The sequence below is a fragment of the Oncorhynchus keta genome, chromosome 16 (assembly GCF_023373465.1).
Source record: "Oncorhynchus keta strain PuntledgeMale-10-30-2019 chromosome 16, Oket_V2, whole genome shotgun sequence".
Classification (NCBI taxonomy): domain Eukaryota; kingdom Metazoa; phylum Chordata; class Actinopteri; order Salmoniformes; family Salmonidae; genus Oncorhynchus; species Oncorhynchus keta.
The window spans coordinates 16,350,323-16,377,361 of record NC_068436.1 but is presented as its reverse complement, the minus strand read 5'-3'; the positions used below and the strand labels follow the sequence as shown (position 1 = coordinate 16,377,361).

Genomic DNA, 27,039 nt, shown 5'->3' with positions numbered 1-27,039 from the left:
ATCGACATGTCAATAGCTTTGCAGTAGTTTATATTAATAATACACACAGCTCAAAACATGTGTTGAAAGTGAGAGGATGCATCATGCGTGTCCAATATGATGTGCAGATGTGCATGAAAAAAGAGAGGCCACTGACAATTCTCCACATACCTCATACATTTAGAGAAAGGTCAAAGAAAGGGAATCATGTGTGAATCATTTCACTGAATAAGAGCAAACAATTTCACACATTTCGGTGAGAGAACACAGTCATGGAAATATTGGCAACAGGGTTTAAATCACTCAAAACAACGCGTATTTCTTTTGAATTGCTTTAAGTAATTGCTCAATTAAAAAAGCAATATTCATATGCACAACATCGGTGATAAAAGTAGTAGAAAAGACTGTGATTCATAAAATAACCACTAATCCGTTTATTTTCAAACTCGACACGGCAGAGACTCGCGATTGCTCAAGGTCGGCCTGCCGCGGCCTTCGCATGCGTAACAGCGTGTGCATGGTACGGAGACACACACAGGTTCCACTAGGATTAATGACCAACTAACTACCCTCCTTTACAACTCCCCCTCTCTCTTTCTACTCCTTTACCTCAACGCAGTGTACATCACCAATGAAACCATCTAACGCCCCCACAGCCACACTCCCTTTAAAAACCAGAACGCCGAGATATTTTATACTTCTCAAAAAAGCCAAAGTCATAAAACACACGACTGTGAACAGGAACGATAACGGACGCTAGTTGTCGGAGGAAATGTGAACTTCCCTCAGTTATAGGTATCCGTTATCGCTCTTCCAGGCTCTGGTTATTCACTCACGGTTGCCTGTCTCTAGCCCGTGTTCGAGGCTTCCTGAGCGGACCACATGTAGTCAATTAGCCCGACCCAGAGGGCGACTCTTCCACAGTCTTTATCAGCGCGGGGTTACACAAACACTACAATTTCTGCTTTTGAACTATATTGCACAGACAAATTAGGAGGAGTGGGGTGAGCGCAACCGTAACCAAACGAGGCAGGGGACAATCCGGTGAAATAACTCATGGCTTCTTATATTTCCTCCCTTTTGTAAACATTAAAATGTATGCTGTCTTTTATTGGAACTAATATGCAATTCGATTACAACATATGATCATTATTTCAGGAGAAGAGTGCAGTGCACAATGTCAGGTGCATATACACTCACAAGCACACACACTCTCTCACACACCAGACCCAAACTGCACAGGATTACAATTCAACAAAATAGCCCAATGGCAAGGCAAATAAAACACAACAATGAAGACTGAAAAATGCAAAGATGAGGAATAATCATGTCAACCCACATAATATTAACTCTTTCAAAAACAAAACATTATCCCATACACACTCACATATCCCCCCCCCCTCTCTCTCTCTCTCCCACACACACACACACACACACACACACACTCCACCAGCAGCACCTACCACAACACCTAAACACACACCAAGTGTCAAAAAAAAGTCTGGGAGGTATTTATACCTCAAATAAACACACAAACGGGACATATCACAACTAAGAAATAGACGGATCACCATGAAAGCTAAAAGACAGAAAAACAGATGGTTGAATGAAGGGGAGGGGACTCACCTGCTGGGACATTCTGAATAGGAGGTTGCTCTGGTCAGTGCTCTGTTGCTGCCATGTCCCCATGAAGCCAGGCTCAGCACTGGGAGGTCTGGTGCTGAACTGCATGGAGGACCTCCTCTGCTCCCTTAGCGCTGCGGCTAACTATGCTAACACCTATGGCACCACTGGAGCCACCGCTACTGCTACTGCTGGAGACGGCTGTGGGGCTAGCACTGTTGTTGTGGTGCTGGTTGGAGGTGATGCTGCTGGTAGAGGTGGTAGTCGGGGTGTTGGAGGTGCCGCTCAGAGTGGACTCTGGTGCCCTCTCGCTTTCTGGGTCTCTGGGCGCCTGGCTGCTTCTCTCCTCGCTGCTGCCTCTCACATCCAACCCTGCCTCCTCGGACTAGAGAAAGAGGGAGGGGGGAGAGAGGGGGGAGGAGGGGATAAAAAAAGTCAGTGAAGGTGGGTTTGGGATTTTGGGGGTTGGGCTGTCGTTTTTTTCCCCCTCTTCTTTTTGAACAGAGGGAGCTTCTAGAGGAGAGGGAGTGTGAGAGGGTTTCTCTTGGCGGCCGGTCGCTGAGGAGTGTGTGCAGAGTTCATTCTGGAGGAGAGCGCAGTGTATTTCCTCAGGGTCTTCAAGTGGGAGAGGAAGAGAGGGCAGGATGAGCAGAATGCTGAAGGTAAGGAGGGAGGAGGAGAGCTGGAGACGAGGGGGTGAAAGTGAGGGAGGAGGGAGAGAAGAAAGGAGGGATGGAGGAGATTATGTGGAAGGAAGGGTCTCTCTTTTTTCTGTCAGCGGCCCTCTTGCCTTTAACCATCTGCCAGTCATTTCGTATGGGCTGTCCTCAGAACACACACACACACACACACACACACACACACACACACACACACACACACACACACACACACACACACACACACACACACACACACACACACACACACACACACACACACACACACACACACAACCAGAAATCACTTGCAAAACAAAGTCACCCATGCATAACCTGGAAACTCTTACCCGCTCATTCTCAAGCCTGAAACACACACACTCAAACTCACTTATATACATACACACAGTAAGTAGGTTATCTGTCAAAAATAAAACAGAATTTGTAAAAAATGTAATAAAATAAAATAAATGTCACTCAAAACCTTCTTACTATAATCTAATCTAAAGTAAAAATATGCACATGCAGCATTCCAAACCAGAAATAACAAATGACAACACAATTACACTCAAATAGAATGCAGAATTAAATCAATTAAATGCAGCCAGCTTCCAAAATCAACAAGGAACCAAAAAAAACTAAACATTTGCAAAATATTGCAAACATGATAAAAAAGTCCCATGCATCTCTGTATAAAAACATTCAACCTAACCATCAACATAATACATTAACTTCTCTTACCATCAAATCTCTCTATCCCAACGTAGACATTAGGTGTGAAAGTGTGACAGCAGCAATCCACCCCTCCCTGCCTGCTTCTCTCTCTCCCTCTTTCTTCTTCTCTCTCTCTGCTGGTGCTGCCTGTCCCTTCTCTTGCTCTCTCTCCTCCCTCCGTCTCTCTGTAACTCCTCCGCGCTCCATAGCAGCAGCTGTGTGACTGAATGCCTGGGTGTGTGAGCGTGTGTGTGTTTGCATGTGAGAGGAGTGAGTGTGTGAGGACCAGCGCAGGCTCAACTGAGTCAACTGCACCGCTCCTTTTGGAGACGCTCAATGACATCGCGCTCCCACGCTCCCACACACACACACACACACACACACACACACACACACACACACACACACACACACACACACACACACACACACACACACACACACACATACACACTCCTCCCCTTGCTACTGAGGGGAGCTGGGGAGCGAGCTTCGCTGGAGAAGCCGTTTGCGCTGCGAGCGGCCAGCGCATCTCAGAGCATCCAGTTCTCCTTTGGGACCTCCACACAACACACACACACACACACACACACACACACACACACACACACACACACACACACACACACACACACACACACACACACACACACACACACACACACACACACACACACACACACACACACACACACACACACACACACACACACACACACACACACACACTCCTTATGCTGTCTAATACAACACATTTAGCTCTTATGTTTTGGGGTAAAAGCTAGTTTTTTTGTTAGTTATACATAACAAGCCAAATAGCTTTATCATTTTTTCATACATAACACTCACAGTGTTTATCTTTCTGATAAAGAAATACATCAATTGTGATCTAGAGATATTTGGTGATATGAGAACACAAAAATGTGCAGACGACATTAAAGTCTGGAGCCTTTGTCTGTTTTATCCCAATCTCTATAAGACTAATGGAACTAAGGAGGCAGACACACACACACACACACACACACACACACACACACACACACACACACACACACACACACACACACACACACACACACACACACACACACACACACACACACACACACACACACACACACACACACACACGGAAACCCCGTGTGGATGCTTTCAGATTTTAATTAAGGAAAAAAATGAGGAAGAGGCTCCATTTGAGCCAAATTGGTCCCCACAGCAGTACAGCCCCACAAAGGTATGGGAATACAAAGAGAGCGGGAGGAGGAGAGAGAGAGAGAGAGAGAGAGAGAGAGAGAGAGAGAGAGAGAGAGAGAGAGAGAGAGAGAGAGAGAGACATCGAGAGAGAGAGAGAGAGAAAGAGAGACATCGAGAGAGAGATAGAGAGAGAAAGAGAGACTGAAAGAGAGAGAGACTGAAAGAGAGAGAGACTGAAAGAGAGAGAAAGAGCAAGAGTGACTGAAAGAGAGAGAGAGAGCGAGAGAAAGAGACTGAAAGAGAGAGAGACTGAAAGAGAGAGAGAGAGAGGGAGGAGAGAGAGAGAAAGAAATAGAGACTGAAAGAGAGAGAGAGAACTATTGAGACTGAAAGAGAGAGAGAGAGACTGAAAGAGAGACGCTATATAGACAGAGAGAGGAGAAAGAGCGCTATAGAGAGAGAGCGAGAGAGCAGAGAGAGAGAGACATCGAGAGAGAGAGAGAGAGATAGAGAGAGAAAGAGAGACTGAAAGAGAGAGAGACTGAAGAGAGAGACTGAAAGAGAGAGAGAGAGACTGAAAGAGAGAGAAAGAGCGAGAGTGACTGAAAGAGAGAGAGAGAGCGAGAGAAAGAGACTGAAAGAGAGAGAGACTGAAAGAGAGAGAGAGGGAGGAGAGAGAGAGAGAAAGAAATAGAGACTGAAAGAGAACTATTGAGACTGAAAGAGAGAGAGAGAGAGACTGAAAGAGAGACGCTATATAGACAGAGAGAGGAGAGAGAGCGCTATAGAGAGAGAGCGAGAGAGCAGAGAGAGAGTGCTATAGAGAGAGAGAGAGAGAGAGAGAGAGAGAGAGAGCGAAAGAGAGATTTAGAGAGGAGGAGAGAGAGAGCATGAGAGAGACAGAGAGAGAGAAAGAGAGAGACAGAGATTTAGAATGAGAGAGAGGAGAGAGAGCACTATAGAGAGACAGACGGAGAGAGACAGAGAGAGAGCTCTATAAAGAGACAGAGAGAGAGAAAGACAGAGATTTAGAATGAGAGAGAGGAGAGAGCACTATAGAGAGAGAAAGACAGAGATTTAGAATGAGAGAGAGGAGAGAACACTATAGAGAGACAGACGGTGAGAGACAGAGAGAGAGCTCTATAAAGAGACGGAGAGAGAGAAAACAGAAAAAAATAAAGAGAATGCTCTCTACTTCTAAATTACTAGAACAATGCAGTGACATTTCCCCCCCTTCTATTACCGCTCCTATCTTCCTCTCTACCTCCTTTTATCATCCCTCCATCATCAGAGAAAAAGGACATACTGTGATCCCGGACCGCGGTGACGATGTCACTGTGATCTTTGAGAAGCGAGGATAAAGAGAGAGGAAGAGAATTAACTCATCTCCTCCGTTAAATTAAATGGCTTCTGATGTATGAAGCCACTTCGGATTTTGTGGCAAATTGTAGGAGACTGCGGCTGCCTGTCTGTCGGTTAAAAGCCTCTGTGCGGTGCTAATGACGGCACTGGGCTAACCTTTACAGGAGATTAGCACTGTAGCATTTACCTCCAATTGGTACAATGGAGAATTTTGGAGCAGACGACGAGGAGAGACGAGGAGGGGGAAGAGGGAGACGGGAGGAGGGGGAAGAGGAGACAAAATGGTTACAGGAACTTAAAATAGCTCTTTTTGTCTTTCACCTTTATTTGATTATTGTATCTTTCTCTTGTCATCTCTCTCCTGCTCATGTTCTCACTATTCTCTTTCCCTCTTTCTTTCCATCCCTCTCTCTCCTTCCCCCTCCCTTTCCCCTCTCCCCCCCCCTTCTTCCACTCTCCCTCTCTGTCTGCGTTTTGTCTTTAAGCATAAACGCGCGGTGGCCAAAAGCCACAGGCAGTCTGAGCCGCGTGGTAAAGGGAGTAGGTGTTCCCTTTCCATTAGTGTGTCATGCTCTGCTTTTAACCACACTGTGAAAAGGTAACGCACACACGGCAGGAGCATCACGCTAATTACATTAAGTGACAATTCAATGGACGACGCTCCTTTCTACTCTCCATACACATCTCTCACTCGGTCTTTCTCTCTCTCATTCACACACACACACACACACACGCATGCACACACAACCACACACACACATCCCCCTCTCTCTGTAAATGTGCTGGTCTCTTAGTTTTTCGAGTGGCACTCAGTGTTTCAAGTCAACCTGGTGGCTCAGCTCCTGATCTGGCCTGTTAATGGCTGTTATTTGTGGGAGGATGGAGAGGAGTCTGCCAATATCCCTCGCTCTGTCTTTCTCTCTCTCTCTTTACTGCCCACTCTCCATCCTTCTCTCTTGTAATGGCAGTGGCCATGGAGGAAATAGAGAGCCAGAGAAGAGAGGGAAAGACAAAAGATAGGAAGAGAGGGGGAGAGAGAGAGAAGAGAGAGAAGGAGGAGAGAGACAGAGGGAGGGAGGAAGAGAGGGGGAGAGAGAGAAGAGAGGGAGAGAGAGAGAAAAGAGAGAGAAGGAGGAGAGAGACAGAGGGAGGGAGGAAGAGTGGGGGTGATAGAGAAGAGAGGGAGAGAGAGAGAAAAGAGAGAGAAGGAGGAGAGAGACAGAGGGAGGGAGGAAGAGAGGGGGAGAGAGAGAGAAGAGAGGGAGAGAGAGAGAAAAGAGAGAGAAGGAGGAGAGAGACAGAGGGAGGGAGGAAGAGAGGGGGAGAGAGAGAGAAGAGAGGGAGAGAGAGAGAAAAGAGAGAGAAGGAGGAGAGAGACAGAGGGAGGGAGGAAGAGAGGGGGAGAGAGAGAGAAGAGAGGGAGAGAGAGAGAAAAGAGAGAGAAGGAGGAGAGAGACAGAGGGAGGGAGGAGGAGAGGGGGGAGAGAGAGAAGAGAGGGAGAGAGAGAGAAAAGAGAGAGAAGGGGGAGAGAGACAGAGGGAGGGAGGGAGGAAGAGAGGAGAGAGAGAGAGAAGAGAGGAGAGAGAAAAGAGAGAGAAGGAGGAGAGAGACAGAGGGAGGGAGGAGGAGAGGGGAGAGAGAGAGAGAGAGAGGGGAGAGAGAGAGAAAAGAGAGAGAAGGAGGAGAGAGACAGAGGGAGGGAGGAAGAGAGGGGGAGAGAGAGAGAGAGAGGGAGGGAGAGAGAGAGAAAGAGAGAGAGAGGAGGAGAGAGACAGAGGGAGGGAGGAAGAGAGGGGGAGAGAGAGAGAGAGAGAGGGAGAGAGAGAGAAAGATAGAGAAGGAGGAGAGAGACAGAGGGAGGGGGAGGGAGAGAGAGAGAGAGAGAGAGAGAAAAAAAAAAAAATAGGGAGAGAAATAAGGAAGGAGAGAGAAAAGAGAAAGAATGGTAAACGCAGAGGCAGAAAGAGTATCACACGTCAGTAATAGAGTCCTTTATTAAAAGTATTATTCTGTAGGACTTGAGATTCCCCTCGGAGCCGGGGGCCATGTCCAAGCCCATATAATTAACCAGAGGCTCAGCTACGGATCAATTACCAGACAAGCAAGTGATAGTCAAATCAATGGAAGATCATCAGGCTCGTTATCAGTGTTGCAACTCATTAGAATAAAAGTGAAGAGAGAGAGAGAGAGAGAGAGAGAGAGAGAGAGAGAGAGAGAGGGAGGGAGGGAGAGGTGGCACTGCAGTGACTAGGGGGTGGGAGGTTGTGCATGATGTGGACGCGGTGGGGGGCTGAGGGGGTAGTGTGTGTGTGTGTGTGTGTGTGTGTGTGTGTGTGTGTGTGTGTGTGTGTGTGTGTGTGTGTGTGTGTGTGTGTGTGTGTGTGTGTGTGTGTGTGTGTGTGAGAGAGAGAGAGAGAGAGAAAGACAGAGTGAGGGACAGAAAGAGAGAGAGAGAGAGAGAAAGAGAGAGAGTGAGGGACAGAAAGAGAGAGAGAAAGAGATAGATAGAGAGAGAGAGAAAGAAAGACAGAGTGAGGGACAGAAAGAGAGAGAGAAAGAGAGAGAGAGAGAGAGAGAGAGAGAGAGAGAGAGAGAGAGAGAGAGAGAGAGAGAGAGAAAGAGAGAGAGAGAGAGAGAGAGAGAGAGAGAGAGAGAGAGAGAGAGAGAGAGAGAAAAGAAAGACAGAGTGAGGGACAGAAAGAGAGAGAGAGAGAGGTGTCAGTATTCATCTGTGTGTTGAGCTAGTGTGTAGTTATTCACTTAGATCTGTGTTGTGATAGTTCACTGGTGTGTTGTAGTGGTTCTCTTCCACTCTCTCCCGGTGGGGACAGACTTCCTGGGCAGCACTATATGACAGGGTGCAGTTCATTTCATAGATGGGCTGCATCCACTCAGGCTTGCAGGGATCAATACGAGTCTGTGCATGAGGTTACTCCCCTGCCATAGCATCCCACACCCAAGTGACCACACTCTCTCGTCTATTCTGAAACATTGGGTTTCAGTGAAAGGCAGTTGGACAGCTGCCAGCTGTCTTTCTACACTAGACCACTTACAGAATGTCCACAAACGTTACAAATATAACAAAGCTGAGCTGTATTAATTTGTTCATTCATTGATGTCTTAATTCATTCATTTATTAATTAATTCAATGAATGAATGAAATTGTTCACTCACTCCAACATGACTGAACATGACAGTTAACATCTCCCGTTAGCCCAAATCAGCCTCTCTATTACACCAGACCATGAATGGTGCTGGGTGACGACATCATCCCCTGGGTCATTTGCACATCACAGGAGGTCATGACTGGACAGGAAATGGTTCCAACCTTGACCTCTGACCTGTCCCAGATGGTACCTGTGCGCTCGGCCCAGAGGGGGGCACTGTGTACCCCTTCTGTCACATGGCCTCTATTGTTTTATGATGGGATATTACACTATTTACAGGTCAGAAATCTAGATGTTTATAGATGTATTTTATTAGGTTCATTGATGTGATAGTCGTGTAGAGTAATACAACAGAAAACATATGACTGAGTTGGACTCTTCTTCCCTAAAAACTACAAACTGAAGACTGGAAAACATTTACATTTAAATCATTCAGCAGATGCTCTTATCCAGAGCAACTTACTCATAGTGAGAGCCTACATTTTCATACTTTATTTGTCCTGGTCCCCCGTGGGAATCAAACCCACAACCCTGGCGTTGCAAGAGCCATGCTCTACCAACTGAGCCAATACAGGGCCATTAAAAGGTACTTCACTGTCGATTATAATGATTTGCTCATCAAATGCAACATTTTAACGAATAATATTCCAAAGATAAAGATCGAAAGAGAGATGCTACTCTACGGCCTTCCTTCCTGCCCTGTCCTTCCCCTCAGGATTGCTAAACACCATGATAACTCCACCACTTCACTGCTCTCTTCACCACACCACCTTCACCAGAACCTCTCCCACTGCTCTCTTCACCATCAATAACTCTCTCTCTCACTGCTCTCTTCACCACACCACCTAGAACCTCTCCCCACTGCTCTCTTCACCATCAAGAACCTCTCTCTCCCACTGCTCTCTTCACCACACCACCTAGAACCTCTCTCTCCCACTGCTCTCTTCACCACACCACCTCTCTCTCTTCACCAGAACCTCTCTCTCCAACCTCTCTCTCCCACTGCTCTCTTCACCACACCACCTAGAACCTCTCTCTCCCACTGCTCTCTTCACCACACCACCTAGAACCTCTCTCCCACTGCTCTCTTCACCACACCACCTAGACCTCTCTCTCCCACTGCTCTCTTCACCACACTAGACCTCTCTCTCCCACCTAGAACTCTCTCTCACCACTGCTCTCTAGACCCCTCTAGACCATCTCTTTTCTTCACCACCTAGAACCTCTCTCCCACTGCTCTCTTCACCATCTAGACCTCTCTCTTCACCATCTGACCTCTCTTTCACCACCACACCACCTAGACCTCTCTCTCCCACTGATCACCATCTAGCCTCTCTCTCTTCACCATCTAGACCTCTCTCCCCACTGCTCTCTTCACCACACCACCTAGACCTCTCTCTCCCACTGACCTCTCTTCACCACACCACCTAGACCTCTCTCTCTTCACCATCTAGACCTCTCTCTCTTCACCACCTAGACCTCTCTTCACCATCTAGACCTCTCTCTCTTCACCATCTAGACCTCTCTCTCCCACTCTCTTCACCATCTAGACCTCTCTCTCTCACCACCTAGACCTCTCTCTCCCACTGATCTCTTCACCATCTAGACCTCTCTCTCTTCACCATCTAGACCTCTCTCTCCCACTGCTCTCTTCACCATCACCATCAGACCTCTCTCTCTTCACCACTAGACCTCTCTCACCACTAGACCTCTCTCACCTTCAAGACCTCTCTCTCTCTTCACCACCTAGACCTCTCTCTCCCACTGACCTTCTTCTCCACACCACCTAGACCTCTCTCTCTCACCATCTAGACCTCTCTCTCCCACTGCTCTCTTCACCATCAAGACCTCTCTCTCTTCACCACCTAGACCTCTCTCTCCCCCACTGCTTTCTTCACCACACCACCTAGACCTCTCTCCTCTTCACCACCACCACCTAGACCTCTGTCTCCCACTAGACTCTCTCTCCCACTGCACACACCACCTAGACCTCTCTCTCACCACCTAGACCTCTGCTCTCTTCACCATCTAGACCTCTCTCTCCCACTGCTCTCTTCACCATCTAGACCTCTCTCTCCACCACTGCTCTCTTCACCACTGCTCACCACGACCTAGACTCTCTCTTCACCACCTAGATCTCTCTCTCCCACTGCTCTCTTCACCACACCACCTAGACCTCTCTCTCCCACTGCTCTCTTCACCACACCACCTAGACCTCTCTCTCTTCACCACCTAGATCTCTCTCTCCCACTGCTCTCTTCACCACACCACCTAGACCTCTCTCTCTTCACCACCTAGACCTCTCTCTCCCACTGCTCTCTTCACCGCACCACCTAGACCTCTCTCTCCCACTGCTCTGTCTGTCTGTTAAAGTTCAATAACTAAATGGGACAAATTGTCCAAGTAGGGGTACAAGACAGTCTGTATCCAGTCCTGGAGGCCTCTCTCAAAATTAGGGGTGTTAAAACAATCATTGGAGGAGCCAATTTCCCCAAGCTCTTACAGTGGGTGCTGAGTAGGCCTCTTCATTTTCTGACGGAGCGAGGGAACCTGTTAAAGTAAACAACAGAAGGGAAAAAGAGAGGGAGAGGGAGCAGGGCGGGAAGTGATGAGGTGCTCCAAAAGTCACAATTATTAAATGACGATGTTTGCTGCCTTGTTATATTGCAATTTTCTTGCTCTGCTGAAATGAAAATCACGGCCGAAGCAAAACCAAATAAAATGGTCCTTTCAGCTGACAAAAGGAGAAGGAATGGGAGGTAGAGAGAGGGGGCAGGAAAACAATCATTGGGAGCCAGCTCTTAGGGGGCAGGAGGGAGAGAGGGAGGGGAAGGAGGGAGAGAGGGGGCAGGAGGGAGAGAGGGAGGGGAAGGAGGGAGAGAGGGGCAATTTTCTTGCAGGAGGGAGAGAGGGAGGGGAAAAAGGAGGGAGAGGGGGGGGAGGAGGGAGAGGGGGCAGGAGGGAGTGAGGGAGGGGCAGGAGGGAGAGAGGGAGGGAGGAGGGAGAGAGGGAGAGAGGGGGCAGGAGGGAGAGAGGGGGCAGGAGGGAGAGAGGGAGGGGAAGGAGGGAGAGGAAGGAGAGAGAGAGGGAGGGGAAGGAGGGAGAGAGGGAGGGGAAGGAGGGAGAGGAAGGAGAGAGAGGGGGGAAGGAGGGAGAGCGGGAGGGGAAGGAGGGAGAGAAGGAGGGGAAGGAGGGAGAGAAGGAGGGGAAGGAGGGAGAGTGAGGGGGCAGGAGGGAGAGGAAGGAGGGAGAGAGGGAGGGGAAGGAGGGAGAGGAAGGAGAGAGAGAGGGGGGGAAGGAGGGGAGAGAGGGAGGGGAAGGAGGGAGAGAAGGAGGGGAAGGAGGGAGAGAATGAGGGGAAGGAGGGAGAGTGAGGGGGCAGGAGGGAGAGGAAGGAGGGAGAGAGGGAGGGGAAGGAGGGAGAGAGAGGGGCAGGAGGGAGAGAGGGAGGGGAAGGAGGGAGAGGAAGGAGAGAGAGGGGGCAGGAGGGAGAGAGGGGGCAGGAGGGAGAGGAAGGAGAGAGAGGGGGGGAAGGAGGGAGAGAGGGAGGGGAAGGAGGGAGAGAGGGAGGGGAAGGAGGGACAGAAGGAGGGGAAGGAGGGAGAGTGAGGGGGCAGGAGGGAGAGGAAGGAGGGAGAGAGGCAGGGGAAGGAGGGAGAGAGAGGGGGCAGGAGGGAGAGAGGGAGGGGAGTGGAACAAGGATATTGGTGCCAGTGTTGGTGATACATAAAGTGTAGCAGAAACAAATGATTAGAGGGTTAGAGACAGGTCGCCCCATTAAGAGCACTGGAACCTTCTGGAACAAACTTGTCGTATAAAAGACTAGGCACACACGTACGCACGCACACACACCCCGTGCGCCCACACACCCCGTCCCCTCACACACACCCCGTCCCCACACATACACACACACACCATCCCCACAGAGACACATTGACTTTGGCTTCAACCCTCTCATTAGCTAACAGTAAAACTGCTAAGGTTGGACCGATACTTATAGGGCAGCATTAGTTTGTTCTGAGCTCAAACGCCTATTGTTCTAAGTCCGGTAGAAACACAATAAACAGTGGAGGAAGCTGGTAGAAGGTTCTGGAGGAGAGTCATGATGGCCAGGCTGTGTTGATAGAACCCAGGACTCTTCTTTACTCTTATTATTCTGGAGGTAATAAGCAGGAGAGCATGTCTGTGTGCTGGTGCTGACAATGACCTGATGTACAGTCACACACACATATATATGAACGCTCGCATACACACACCACGTCTATCTCCTTCACACACACAAACACACCCCAGTGATAGCACTGGTCCTTAGTGTGTGTGTGTGTGTGTGTGTGTGTGTGTGTGTGTGTGTGTGTGTGTGTGTGTGTGTGTGTGTGTGTGTGTGTGTGTGTGTGTGTGTGTGTGTGTGTGTGTGTGTGTGTGTGTGTGTGTGTGTGTGTGTTGTGTGTGTGTGTGCACGCGTTTCTTCATGTGACAAGGGGCGGCATGACGATCAGATGGCACTCGTCGGGGATAGAACTGTTACTGTTTGTTAGAATGGTCCGACGTGACACACACACAGGGCCACAAGACATCATATGACCTACAGGGAACAACCTACCACTTGTAACAGAGAGAGATAGAAAGAAAGAGAGAGAGAGATAGAAAGAGAGAGAGAGAGAGAGAGAGAGAGAGAGAGAGAGAGAGAGAGAGAGAGAGAGAGAGAGAGAGAGAGAGAGAGAGAGAGAGAGAGAGAGAGAGAGAGAGAGAGAGAGAGAGAGAGAGAGAGAGAGAGAGAGAGAGAGAGAGAGAGAGAGGGAGAGAGATACATGATGGTATTGTCCTTGTCATAGATAGTGTAGATAATCTGGGTTCCACTGATAAGTAGGACCTCTGTGTGAAAGAAAGACTGAAAATGCAGGCCTGAATTCACCCCCCCCACACACACACACACTCTCTTTTTCTGACTAATACTGTTACTATGCTGCTCAATGGACGACTGTAACATAGAAGTTCAATACCAAAGGAAAGGTTTTGGTAGAGAAGAATCAGCTCAGAGAAATCTCTTGAAAATCAAATCAAATCAAATTTATTTATATAGCCCTTCGTACATCAGCTGATATCTGAAAGTGCTGTACAGAAACCCAGCCTAAAACCCCAAACAGCAAGCAATGCAGGTGTAGAAGCACGGTGGCTAGGAAAAAAATAAATGTCTTGTATTTTCTGGAGGATATAGAGTGAAAGGGAAATGTGTGAAACGTGTCCTATTGTAGTTGACTATGAAGATGATGAGAAGGGGATACCAGGGGATTACAACCTCTATTGATTCACTGCACCTCAAACCTACTCACACACACACGGGACATGCACGTACACAGAGCCGTGGCCCCTTGGCCCTGACCGAGGCAGCGGTTGAGAGCGTTCCAGTGACTGAATTACAGCTAATCCTGACGCCCGGGGCCCAGCCCTCTCCCTCACCCCTTCTCTCTCCCCCCTCCATCCCTCCTCCCTCCCCCTTAACCCAACAATTAGCAGGCCTCACGTTAACACAACAGGCCCTCTGTCTCTCCCCCAGAGAGGAGGCAAGGAGAGAGAGGGCCACGGGGATGGGGGAGGAGGGGGAGGGGTTGAAGGTTAAGGGAGGTAGGGCGAGGGGGGGATGATGGGGAGGAGGGGTGAGTTTCATCACCTGTTCTATGGTTAGGGCCCACAGGGCTGCTGTGGAAATGTCTGTATGGGCAGATGAGCTGAGTAAGACACTATACTGCAGCCAAGCCCCCTCCTGTTGTACTCCCTTCTCTACTTTCCTCCTACCCTCTCTTCACCTCTACTGTCCTCTACTGTCCTCTACTGTCTGTCTCTACTGTCCTCTCTTCACCTCTACTGTCCTCTCTTCACTGTCCTCTACTGTCCTCTCTTCACCTCTACTGTCCTCTACTGTCCTCTCTTCACACCTCTACTGTCCTCTACTGTCCTCCCTCTACTGTCCTCTCTTCACCTCTACTGTCCTCTACTGTCCTCTCTTCACCTCTACTGTCCTCTCTTCACTGTCCTCTCTTCACCTCTACTGTCCTCTCTTCACTCTACTGTCCTCTTCACTCTACTGTCCTCTCTTCACCTCTACTGTCCTCTTCACCTCTCTGTCCTGTCTGTCCTCTACTGTCCCTCTACTTCACCTCTACTGTCCTCTCTTCACCTCTACTGTCCTCTACTGTCCTCTCTTCACCTCTACTGTCCTCTACTGTCCTCTCTTCACCTCTACTGTCCTCTCTTTCACTGTCCTCTACTGTCCTCTCTTCACCTCTACTGTCCTCCCTTCACTCTACTGTCCTCTCTTTCACCTCTACTGTCCTCTACTGTCCTCTCTTCACCTCTACTGTCCTCTCTTCACTGTCCTCTCTTCACATACTGTCCTCTCTTCACCTCTACTGTCCTCTACTGTCCTCTCTTCACTCTACTCCTCTCTTCACCTCTACTGTCCTCTCTTCAACTCTACTGTCCTCTCTTCTTCACCTCTACTGTCCTCTCTTCACCTCTACTGTCCTCCTCCTCTCTTCACCTCTACTGTCCTCTCTGTCCTCTCTTCACCTCTACTGTCCTCTCTTCACCTCTACTGTCCTCTCTTCACCTCTACTGTCCTCTCTTCACCTCTACTGTCCTCTACTGTCCTCTCTTCACTCTACTGTCCTCTTCACCTCTACTGTCCTCTCTTCACCTCTACTGTCCTCTCTTCACCTCTACTGTCCTCTACTTCCTCTCTTCACTCTACTGTCCTCCTATCCTCTCTTCACCTCTACTGTCCTCTCTGTCCTCTCTTCACTCTCTACTGTCTCTACTGTCCTCTCTTCACCTCTACTGTCCTCTCTTCACCTCTACTCCTCTACTGTCCTCTCTTCACCTCTACTGTCCTCTACTGTCCTCTCTTCTTCACCTCTACTGTCCTCTCTGTCCTCTACTGTCCTCTACTTCACCTCTCTGTCCTCTACTGTCCTCTACTGTCCTCTTCTCTCTTCACCTCTACTGTCCTCTCTTCACCTCTACCTCTACTGTCCTCTCTTCACTGTCCTCTCTTCACCTCTACTGTCCTCTCTTCACCTCCACTGTCCTCTTCACCTCTACTGTCCTCTCTTCACCTCTACTGTCCTCTGTCCTCTCTTCACCTCTACTGTCCTCTACTGTCCTCTCTACCTCTTGTCCTCTACTGTCCTACTGTCCTTCACCTCTGTCCTCTCTTCACCTCTACTGTCCTCTCTTGTCACCTCTACTGTCCTCTACTGTCCTCTACTGTCCTCTCTTCACCTCTACTGTCCTCTCTTCACCTCTACTGTCCTCTACTGTCACCTCTACTGTCCTCTACTGTCCTCTCTTCACCTCTACTGTCCTCTACTGTCCTCTACTTCCCTCTACTGTCCTCTCTTCACCTCTACTGTCCTCTCTTCACCTCTCTGTCCTCTACTGTCCTCTACTGTCCTCTCTTCACCTCTACTGTCCTCTACTGTCCTCTCTTCACCTCTACTGTCCTCTCTTCTCTACTGTCCTCTCTTCACCTCTACTGTCCTCTACTGTCCTCTCTTCACCTCTACTGTCCTCTACTGTCCTCTCTTCACCTCTACTGTCCTCTACTGTCCTCTCTGTCACCTCTACTGTCCTCTCTTCACCTCTACTGTCCTCTACTATCCTCTCTTCACCTCTACTGTCCTCTACTGTCCTCTCTTCACCTCTACTGTCCTCTCTGTCCTCTCTTCACCTCTACTGTCCTCTCTTCACCTCTACTGTCCTCTACTGTCCTCTACTGTCCTCTCTTCACCTCTACTGTCCTCTACTGTCCTCTCTTCACCTCTACTGTCCTCTACTGTCCTCTCTTCACCTCTACTGTCCTCTGTCTTCTCTTCACCTCTACTGTCCTCTACTGTCCTCTCTTCACCTCTACTGTCCTCTACTGTCCTCTCTTCACCTCTACTGTCCTCTACTGTCTACTGTCCTCTCTTCACCTCTACTGTCCTCTCTTCACCTCTACTGTCCTCTACTGTCCTCTACTGCCCTCTCTTCACCTCTACTGTCCTCTACTGTCCTCTCTTCACCTCTACTGTCCTCTACTGTCCTCTACTGTCCTGTCTTCACCTCTACTGTCCTCTCTTCACCTCTACTGTCCTCTCTTCACCTCTACTGTCCTCTACTGTCCTCTACTGTCCTCTCATCACCTCTACTGTCCTCTCTTCACCTCTACTGTCCTCTACTATCCTCTCTTCACCTCTACTGTCCTCTACTGTCCTCTCTTCACCTCTACTGTCCTCTCTTCACCTCTACTGTCCTCTACTGTCCTCTACTGTCCTCTACTGTCCTCTCTTCACCTCTACTGTCCTCTACTGTCCTCTCTTCACCTCTACTGTCCTCTCTTCACCTCTACTGTCCTCTCTTCACCTCTACTGTCCTCTACTGTCCTCTCTTCACCTCTACTGTCCTTCTCTTCACCTCTACTGTCCTCTCTTCACCTCTACTGTCCTCTCTTCACCTCTACTGTCCTCTCTTCACCTCTACTGTCCTCTACTGTCCTCTCTTCACCTCTACTGTCCTCTATTCACCTCTACTGTCCTCTACTATCCTCTCTTCACCTCTACTGTCCTCTACTGTCCTCTCTTCACCTCTACTGTCCTCTACTGTCCTCTCTCTTGTCATCTACTGTCCTCTCTACTGTCTTCTGTCCCTCTACTGTCCTCTCTTCACCTCTACTGTCCTCTACTGTCCTCTCTTCACCTCTACTGTCCTCTCTTCACCTCTACTGTCCTCTCTTCACCTCTACTGTCCTCTACTGTCCTCTCTTCATCTACTGTCCTCTCTTCACCTCTACTGTCCTCTCTTCACCTCTACTGTCCTCTCTTCACCTCTACTGTCCTCTACTGTCCTCTCTTCACCTCTACTGTCCTCTATTCACCTCTACTGTCCTCTACTGTCCTCTCTTGTCACCTCTACTGTCCTCTACTGTCCTCTACTGTCCTCTTCACCTCTACTGTCCTCTTTCACCTCTACTGTCCTCTACTTCACCTCTACTGTCCTCTACTGTCCTCTCTTCACCTCTACTGTCCTCTACTGTCCTCTCTTCACCTCTACTGTCATCTACTGTCCTCTACTGTCCTCTCTTCACCTCTACTGTCCTCTACTTCACTCTACTGTCCTCTCTTCACCTCTACTGTCCTCTACTGTCCTCTCTTCACCTCTACTGTCCTCTACTTCACTCTACTGTCCTCTCTTCACCTCTACTGTCCTCTCTTCACCTCTACTGTCCTCTACTGTCCTCTACTGTCCTCTACTGTCCTCTCATCACCTCTACTGTCCTCTCTTCACCTCTACTGTCCTCTACTTCACTCTTCACCTCTACTGTCCTCTTTTCACCTCTACTGTCCTCTCTTCACCTCTACTGTCATCTCTTCACCTCTACTGTCCTCTACTGTCCTCTACTGTCCTCTACTGTCCTCTCTTCACCTCTACTGTCCTCTCTTCACCTCTACTGTCCTCTACTGTCCTCTCTTCACCTCTACTGTCTTCTCTTCCTCCTCTTTCTGTCCTCTCTTCACCTCTACTGTCCTCTCTTCACCTCTCTACTGTCCTCTCTTCACCTCTACTGTCCTCTACTGTCCTCTCTTCACCTCTACTGTCCTCTACTGTCACTCTATTCACCTCTACTGTCCTCTACTATCCTCTCTTCACCTCTACTGTCCTCTACTGTCCTCTCTTCACCTCTACTGTCCTCTACTGTCCTCTCTTGTCATCTACTGTCCTCTACTGTCCTCTCTTCACCTCTACTGTCCTCTCTTCACCTCTACTGTCCTCTACTGTCCTCTCTCTTCACCTCTACTGTCCTCTCTTCACCTCTACTGTCCTCTCTTCACCTCTACTGTCCTCTACTGTCCTCTCTTCACCTCTACTGTCCTCTCTTCACCTCTACTGTCCTCTCTTCACCTCTACTGTCCTCTCTTCACCTCTACTGTCCTCTACTGTCCTCTCTTCACCTCTACTGTCCTCTATTCACCTCTACTGTCCTCTACTGTCCTCTCTTGTCATCTACTGTCATCTACTGTCCTCTACTGTCCTCTCTTCACCTCTACTGTCCTCTACTGTCCTCTCTTCACCTCTACTGTCCTCTACTGTCCTCTCTTCACCTCTACTGTCCTCTACTGTCCTCTCTTCACCTCTACTGTCCTCTACTATCCTCTCTTCACCTCTACTGTCCTCTACTGTCCTCTCTTCACCTCTACTGTCCTCTCTTGTCATCTACTGTCATCTACTGTCCTCTACTGTCTTCTCTTCACCTCTACTGTCCTCTCTTCACCTCTACTGTCCTCTACTGTCCTCTCTTCACCTCTACTGTCCTCTACTGTCCTCTCTTCACCTCTACTGTCCTCTACTGTCCTCTCTTCACCTCTACTGTCCTCTCTTCACCTCTACTGTCCTCTACTGTCCTCTACTGCCCTCTCTTCACCTCTACTGTCCTCTACTGTCCTCTCTTCACCTCTACTGTCCTCTACTGTCCTCTACTGTCCTCTCTTCACCTCTACTGTCCTCTCTTCCTCTCTACTGTCATCTCTTCACCTCTACTGTCCTCTACTGTCCTCTCTTCACTCTACTGTCCTCTCTTCACCTCTACTGTCCTCTCTTCACCTCTACTGTCCTCTACTTTCCTCTCTTCTCCTCTACTGTCCTCTACTGTCCTCTCTTCACCTCTACTGTCCTCTCTTCACCTCTACTGTCCTCTCTTCACCTCTACTGTCATCTCTTCACCTCTACTGTCCTCTACTGTCCTCTACTGTCCTCTCTTCACCTCTACTGTCCTCTACTGTCCTCTCTTCACCTCTACTGTCCTCTCTTCACCTCTACTGTCCTCTCTTCACCTCTACTGGCCTTTCTTCACCTCTACTGTCTTCTCTTCACCTCTACTGTCCTCTCTTCACCTCTACTGTCCTCTCTTCACCTCTACTGTCCTCTCTTCACCTCTACTGTCCTCTACTGTCCTCTACTCTCCTCTACTGTCCTCTACTGTCCTCTCTTCACCTCTACTGTCCTCTACTGTCCTCTCTTCACCTCTACTGTCCTCTACTGTCCTCTACTGTCCTCTCTTCACCTCTACTGTCCTCTCTTCACCTCTACTGTCCTCTACTGTCCTCTACTGCCCTCTCTTCACCTCTACTGTCCTCTACTGTCCTCTCTTCACCTCTACTGTCCTCTACTGTCCTCTACTGTCCTCTCTTCACCTCTACTGTCCTCTCTTCACCTCTACTGTCATCTCTTCACCTCTACTGTCCTCTACTGTCCTCTACTGTCCTCTCTTCACCTCTACTGTCCTCTACTGTCCTCTCTTCTGCCTCTACTGTCCTCTCTTCACTCTACTGTCCTCTCTTCACTGTCTACTGGCCTTTCTTCACCTCTACTGGCCTTTCTTCACCTCTACTGTCTTCTCTTCACCTCTACTGTCCTCTCTTCACCTCTACTGTCCTCTCTTCACCTCTACTGTCCTCTACTGTCCTCTCTTCACTCTACTGTCCTCTACTGTCCTCTCTTCACCTCTACTGTCCTCTACTGTCCTCTCTTCACCTCTACTGTCCTCTACTGTCCTCTACTGTCCTCTCTTCACCTCTACTGTCCTCTCTTCACCTCTACTGTCCTCTACTGTCCTCTACTGCCCTCTCTTCACCTCTACTGTCCTCTACTGTCCTCTCTTCACCTCTGTCCCTCTCTACTGTCCTCTACTGTCCTCTCTTCACCTCTACTGTCCTCTCTTCACCTCTACTGTCCTCTCTTCACCTCTACTGTCCTCTGTCCTCTACTGTCCTCTCTCATCACCTCTACTGTCCTCTCTTCACCTCTACTGTCCTCTACTTTCCTCTCTTCACCTCTACTGTCCTATACTGTCCTCTCTTCACCTCTACTGTCCTCTCTTCACCTCTACTGTCCTCTCTTCACCTCTACTGTCATCTCTTCACCTCTACTGTCCTCTACTGTCCTCTACTGTCCTCTCTTCACCTCTACTGTCCTCTACTGTCCTCTCTTCACCTCTACTGTCCTCTCTTCACCTCTACTGTCCTCTCTTCACCTCTACTGTCCTTTCTTCACCTCTACTGTCTTCTCTTCACCTCTACTGTCCTCTCTTCACCTCTACTGTCCTCTCTTCACCTCTACTGTCCTCTCTTCACCTCTACTGTCCTCTACTGTCCTCTCTTCACCTCTACTGTCCTCTACTGTCCTCTATTCACCTCTACTGTCCTCTACTATCCTCTCTTCACCTCTACTGTCCTCTACTGTCCTCTCTTCACCTCTACTGTCCTCTACTGTCCTCTCTTCACCTCTACTGTCCTCTACTGTCCTCTATTCACCTCTACTGTCCTCTACTGTCCTCTCTTGTCATCTACTGTCATCTACTGTCCTCTACTGTCTTCTCTTCACCTCTACTGTCCTCTCTTCACCTCTACTGTGCTCTACTGTCCTCTCTTCACCTCTACTGTCCTCTCTTCACCTCTACTGTCCTCTCTTCACATCTACTGTCCTATACTGTCCTCTCTTCACATCTACTGTCCTCTCTTCACATCTACTGTCCTCTACTGTCCTCTCTTCACATCTACTGTCCTCTACTGTCCTCTCTTCACCTCTACTGTCCTCTACTGTCCTCTCTTCCCCTCTACTGTCATCTTCCATCCTGTTCCATCATTTCCTCCTCCTCCTTTCCACTCCTCCATTCTACCTCACCAACTCCCCTTCCTCTCCTTTCCTCCTCCTTTCCCCCCCTTCCTCTATCTATTTTCTTCCCTTCTCTCCCCTCCCCAGACAGGTCTCCACTCTTCCCCTCCCTCCTCCCTCCTCTTCCCTTTCACTGACCCGTGGTCTTCCCCAGACAGTCAGGTCCAGTCACAGAGTAGAGTGGAGCGGTGTGGTGTGTCTTTCCCAGGCAGCCCCCTGTCCCCCTCCAGAGAGAACCAGACCGCCCAACTGGAACGCTGCCGTGGCAACCCTGGCAGCCCACCCGCCCCACTAACCCCCCCACGCACACACCGGAGCCACAGTTTCTTTAGAAGAAGTTCTCTGGATTAGAGAGGTGAGAGGAAGGTGTCTCTCTCTCCATGTCTCTCTGTATGAATGCCCTCACTAATATGTCTTTACCTCTCTTAGTGAAGGTCTGAGCTCCCTTTCACACTCCCCTTATCTGTAGCTGAGCTGGGTGTGTGAGCCGAAGAGAAGGCTTCGAGTTAGGGAGCCTGGTTTAGAGTGAGCATTTTAACTATACACTTTTGAGTATACACAGTTGCATATGTTTTTGCTGAGAGAGAGAGGGCGAGAGAGAGAGACAGAGAGAGCATCAGCACTAGATAAGCCTCTGGTCTGCATAGCATGGTCGGCGGTGCGTGTCTATTGGGCTGGTGATTGGCCAGTTTACTCACTCTCACTGCTGTCATCAATTACCTCCCCCTGACACATGGACCAATCCATTCCACTATAAGAACAGTGGGTGGGTCACAATGGTTTGTTCCTCATACTGTAGGTACTGTATTAGCTAATGAATGAGATGTTTGACGAGCAGGTGTCCACATACTTTTGGTCATGTAGTCTTAACTAATGAGCACAGGAGGAAGAAATTGTCCCTAACTGATACAGGGTCAGTCAGATATTTTTGCCATGCCTTTAAGGTTAGGATTGGACGGGTAGAGTACTGATACAGGGTCAGTCAGATATTTTTGCCATGCCTTTAAGGTTAGGATTGGACTGTGTGTGTGTGTGTGTGTGTGTGTGTGTGTGTGTGTGTGTGTGTGTGTGTGTGTGTGTGTGTGTGTGTGTGTGTGTGTGTGTGTGCGTGCGTGCGTGCGTGCGTGCGTGCGTGCGTGCGTGCGTGCGTGCGTGCGTGCGTGCGTGCGTGCGTGCGTGTGTGTACGTGTGTGTGTGTATGTGTGTGTGTGTGTATGTGTGTGTGTGTGTGTGTGTGTACGTGTGTGTGTGTGTGTGTGTGTGTGTGTGTGTGTGTGTGTGTATGTGTGTGTGTGTACGTGTGTGTGTGTGTGTGTGTGTGTGTGTGTGTGTGTGTGTGTGTGTGTGTGTGTGTGTGTGTGTGTGTGTGTGTGTGTGTGTGTGTGTGTGTGTGTGTGTGTGTGTGTGTGTGTGTGTACGTGTGTGTGTGTGTGTGTGTGTGTGTGTGTGTGTGTCCTCGCCACCTGCTGTGACTCTGCACAGTGGTGAGCTGATGAAGTAATGGGAATGAGGCGAGGTCTGTACCGATCACATGCGTTCAACCTTCACCACTTGTTTTGGGCTAACGGGAGATGTCCACGACTGCTTTTCATCTCAAAGTAATGTGTGATGAGCTCAGGCTAAGACAGGGTCCAAACATCTAAAAACAAAGACCTGCACACAATCTGTAGAGGTCCCCCGCCCAAATACTGAGCTAGTAGTGGGAACATAAAACATGTGCATTTCGTTAGCCGGGGGGAGCTGTATTTATGGCGCACACATGACTCGGAACATGACTGTTAACTACAATGACAAACACTATGAACACAGACATTCTAATGAGACAGAGAAACTCTGAATGAATGTCTCACAAACAACATCCAATGTGTTGGAATAGTTGATGAGTTGAAATCCAAATTGAATTGGCCACACACCACAGGATGTAGAATTTCTACTTGAGTTTAGTGACAGGAAGTACAATTTAATTCAGTGCAATTCCAGTGGTGTAAAGTACTTAAGTAAAAATACTTTAAAGTACTGCTTAAGTCGTTTTTGGGGTATTTGTACTAAACTTTAATATTTATATTATGGACAACTTTTACTTTACTACATTCCTAAAGAAAATATGGTACTTTTTCCTTCATGAATTTTCCCTGAATGCTTATCAGGACAGGAAAATTGTGAAATTCACACTCTTATCAAAAGAACACACGATCATCCCTACTGCCTTCTGGTCTGGCAGACTCACTAAACACAAATGCATCTTGTGTAAATGATGTCTGAGTGTTGGAGTGTGCCCCTGGCTATCCGGACAGAAAACAAGAAAATGGTGCCGTCTGCTTTGCTTTATATGATAATGTATTTAAACTTTTACCTTTGATGATTTAGTATATTTTAAAACCACATACTTTATACTTTTACTCAAGTAGTATTTTACTGGGTGACTTTCAATTTAGTTACTTTCTATTAAGGTATCTATACTTTTATTCAAGTATGACAATTGGGAACTTTTTACACCACTGTGCAATTCAAAGAAATTCCACTGAACATGAGTCTCACTGAATCTGATAGGTCACACTTTCAGATACCAAAGAATATATACATTTGTTCTGGAAACAATGTTCATATTCTTCAAGCCATAGTGCTTAGAATAGCCAATTATATTTCCACCAACCATTTCATTTCGTTTGTTTGGCTCACTTTTTAAAGCATTCTGGGAAATGTAGTATTTTGCACATATTGAACAAAATACAAGTGATTATTCACATACAGGTTTTGTTTTCCTTGATCTCTCTCTCTGGGTTTGCCCTCTCCTCCCTCCAAGCCCCCTAATTGAACACTATTCTACGAGGCAGAAATCGGCTTAGAGGACGCAACAGAGAAGAAAGAAAAATAAATAATTATTATTCTGCCATCTGGTTTCAATTTACAGCGGGTTTTAAGTGAACAGCGAACATCAAGTCATATTAAAATACATGGAGGGATCAGGAGGCCACTGGCATGGGGAGTCGCTGCTGAAAGCTCTCGCGTTTTAAAACACATTCTCACACAGAGCCAAGTCACATTACTTGATCATTACATACATGGCTACGGTTTTGGACGGCTCTCTACTCCTTAGAACCGGTTCCATGCAGAACGAGAACAGTGACGAGGAGGGGGGCGCTTTGCATCCTGTCTACACCTGACCAATGACAACATGGCTAACGGTTGATGATAGAGAGGATTAATTGAAGAGTCATTTTCAGGGGAAAAGCTTTGACCCCTCTGTTCAGACCTCACTGTGGGGATAGAGCACTGAACTAGGTACAGATATCGCATTGTCCACACAGATATATACTGGTTAGGAAAATGAGTTGACTTTATATCAACCAAAATAGATTTAGTCACACACTATGCCATCACTCCTATGCTCTCATGGTGAGGACGTGTTCTTTGCAACTGATCAAACAAACACACACACGCACGCACGCACGCACGCACGCACGCACACACACACACACGCACACACACACACACACACACACACACACACACACACACACACACACACACACACACACACACACACACACTCCCAGAGCCTACAGACCTGTCTGTGCAGCAAAAGTGGCGGTGACCATTATACTCCAGTTACCCATGAACACCTCCTGTCCCTCTATCCATCTCTCCCTCCCTTTCTTTCTCTCTGTCTCTGTCCTCAACCTCCCCTGCTGCCTGTCGCCTCCCTCCGTCTGCTCTGTCGCTCCTCCACTCCATCTATCCCACGGAGAGGAGGAGGGAGGGAGCAAGGATGGCCTCCCCATTCCCAGAGGCAGAATGAAAGAGAGAGACAGCGGATGGGAGGGTGAGAGGATAGAACGAGAGGGGGGACGACGACGAAGGGGCTAAATTATTAAGTGACTGTAGCCCTGACACACACACGAGGCGGCAGGAGGCCCAGCCATGCAGCGGGGTAAACCCATTAGAACGCTTAGCCCCCTGAATGCACCCGACATCTCGGCCTAGCGTTAACTCACGTCAAAGTCATCAAACCGGAGGGCCCGGGGCTCTTAACATTTTCAAAGGCGGCAGTGAGAGGGTTGAAGGGACATTGGTAGTGGTCCTGTCATCATAGTGGATAAATAAGTAAATACAGGGGAGGGATGACTAAGCGGCTAGGCCACAGAGATGACAGGCACCGGGGACTGGGATGGGACGGATTGTGTGTGTGTGTGCGAGCGAGCGGAACGAGAAGACAAGGTAGAGCCAGTCTCACGTTGGAGCTCCAGGAGGTCTTGCTCTGGCCCCATCTCCCCAGCCAGGGTGTGCCGAGCTGGGGCTTCACTCACTTAAGGTCCCCCTGGCCTTGATTTCTTCCAGACAGGGCCGGAGCACACAGATCGCCTGGCTTTAATCCACTAGATAGGGAGTGAGGCAGAAGGGCCATTTGGCCACCATGTTCTGTCTACGTGTCTGTCCCAAGGGGAAGGTTCCACAGCCTTTTGGTTCCCTCTGCATGCTGTTGCTATTGTCAACCATGTTTTTCTATCTTGGTGCCCTGATGTAGTTAATGTGTCTGTTTGTGCCTGTGAGAGTGCATGTGAGTGTGTAAGTGTGTGTATATGACTTTGAGTTTGAAACCACATTTGTTTGTGTGTGCCTGTATATGTGCATGTTTGTGCCTGTATATGTGCATGTTTGTGCGTGTGTGTGGCTTTGCACGTTCTGTTTAATTTGACTCTTGGCCTGACACTTCTAAACAGAGAGTTGATGACACACATTAAGGGCCCATCTTACTGTGTGTGTGTGTGTGTGTGTGTGTGTGTGTGTGTGTGTGTGTGTGTGTGTGTGTGTGTGTGTGTGTGTGTGTGTGTGTGTGTGTGTGTGAATGCGTGTGTGTGTGTTGCTAGTTTGTGTGTGTATTGTTGGATGGGCTAATTGCAGTGGAGAATGCTCTAATTAACACAAAGCAGGGTCTCCTGGGTACTCACGGGCACCAAGAGTGTGTCACGCGTTTACATCTCCCCAACCTGTGTGATTCATGGACCTAATCAAGGCCTTTTAAGCTCTGCCATGCTTATGCTTGTTGTGTATCTGGGGAGAGACACACTTCTCAAGGAAAAGAGACTTTTGAGGACTTCGGCTACAAATCTGACTAACGAGTCAACAAATACTTAAAGAGAGCCTTTAAATGTTGATGTAAATGGAAAATAATGAAATGCTAGCTGAGGGGTTTTGTAATCTATTCATTTAGCTATAGCTCTACTGAAGGTAAAACAAAATGGCTGCCTCTTGTTGTTTGTAGATTTATAGTTTGTGTATACAACAGGGTGGTAGACAAAGGTGCCACGAGGAAGACAAGACACCCTAACTTCTCCCTCTCTCTCTCCTTCCACCTCCACTCACTCCCTCACTGTGCCTTCCTCGCTCGTCTTCACCCTCTCTTTAAAAATAACTTTCTCTCTCTTTTTTATAGGTCTTGCCAAATTGGACAAGAACCAGTCGGAGACAGATTACACCAAATCACATATCAACCGTAATCAATCAAGCCCCTGGAAGACATCACTCTCACAATGAATAATTACCACAATCCAGTTAAGCGCTGCCAGTGCCAAATCTTTGCCACCGCTGTTTCTTAACGACAGCTTGGGCCCCGGGTTTAACTTTGAGGGGGAAA

At 48.5% G+C, this 27,039-nt stretch overlaps 1 protein-coding gene across 1 annotated transcript in view; it reads right to left on the bottom strand.

Moving 5' to 3' along the window:
- The window catches only part of LOC127907887 (zinc finger protein basonuclin-2-like), a 211,497-nt gene that overhangs the window by 100,170 nt on the left and 84,288 nt on the right, over positions 1–27,039 (bottom strand). Inside the window, exon 2 of the mRNA XM_052464353.1 lies at positions 1,606–1,987. Coding sequence (XP_052320313.1) covers positions 1,606–1,710 — 105 coding nt within the window. The 5' untranslated portion in view covers positions 1,711–1,987. The remainder of the gene's footprint in view (positions 1–1,605; positions 1,988–27,039) is intronic.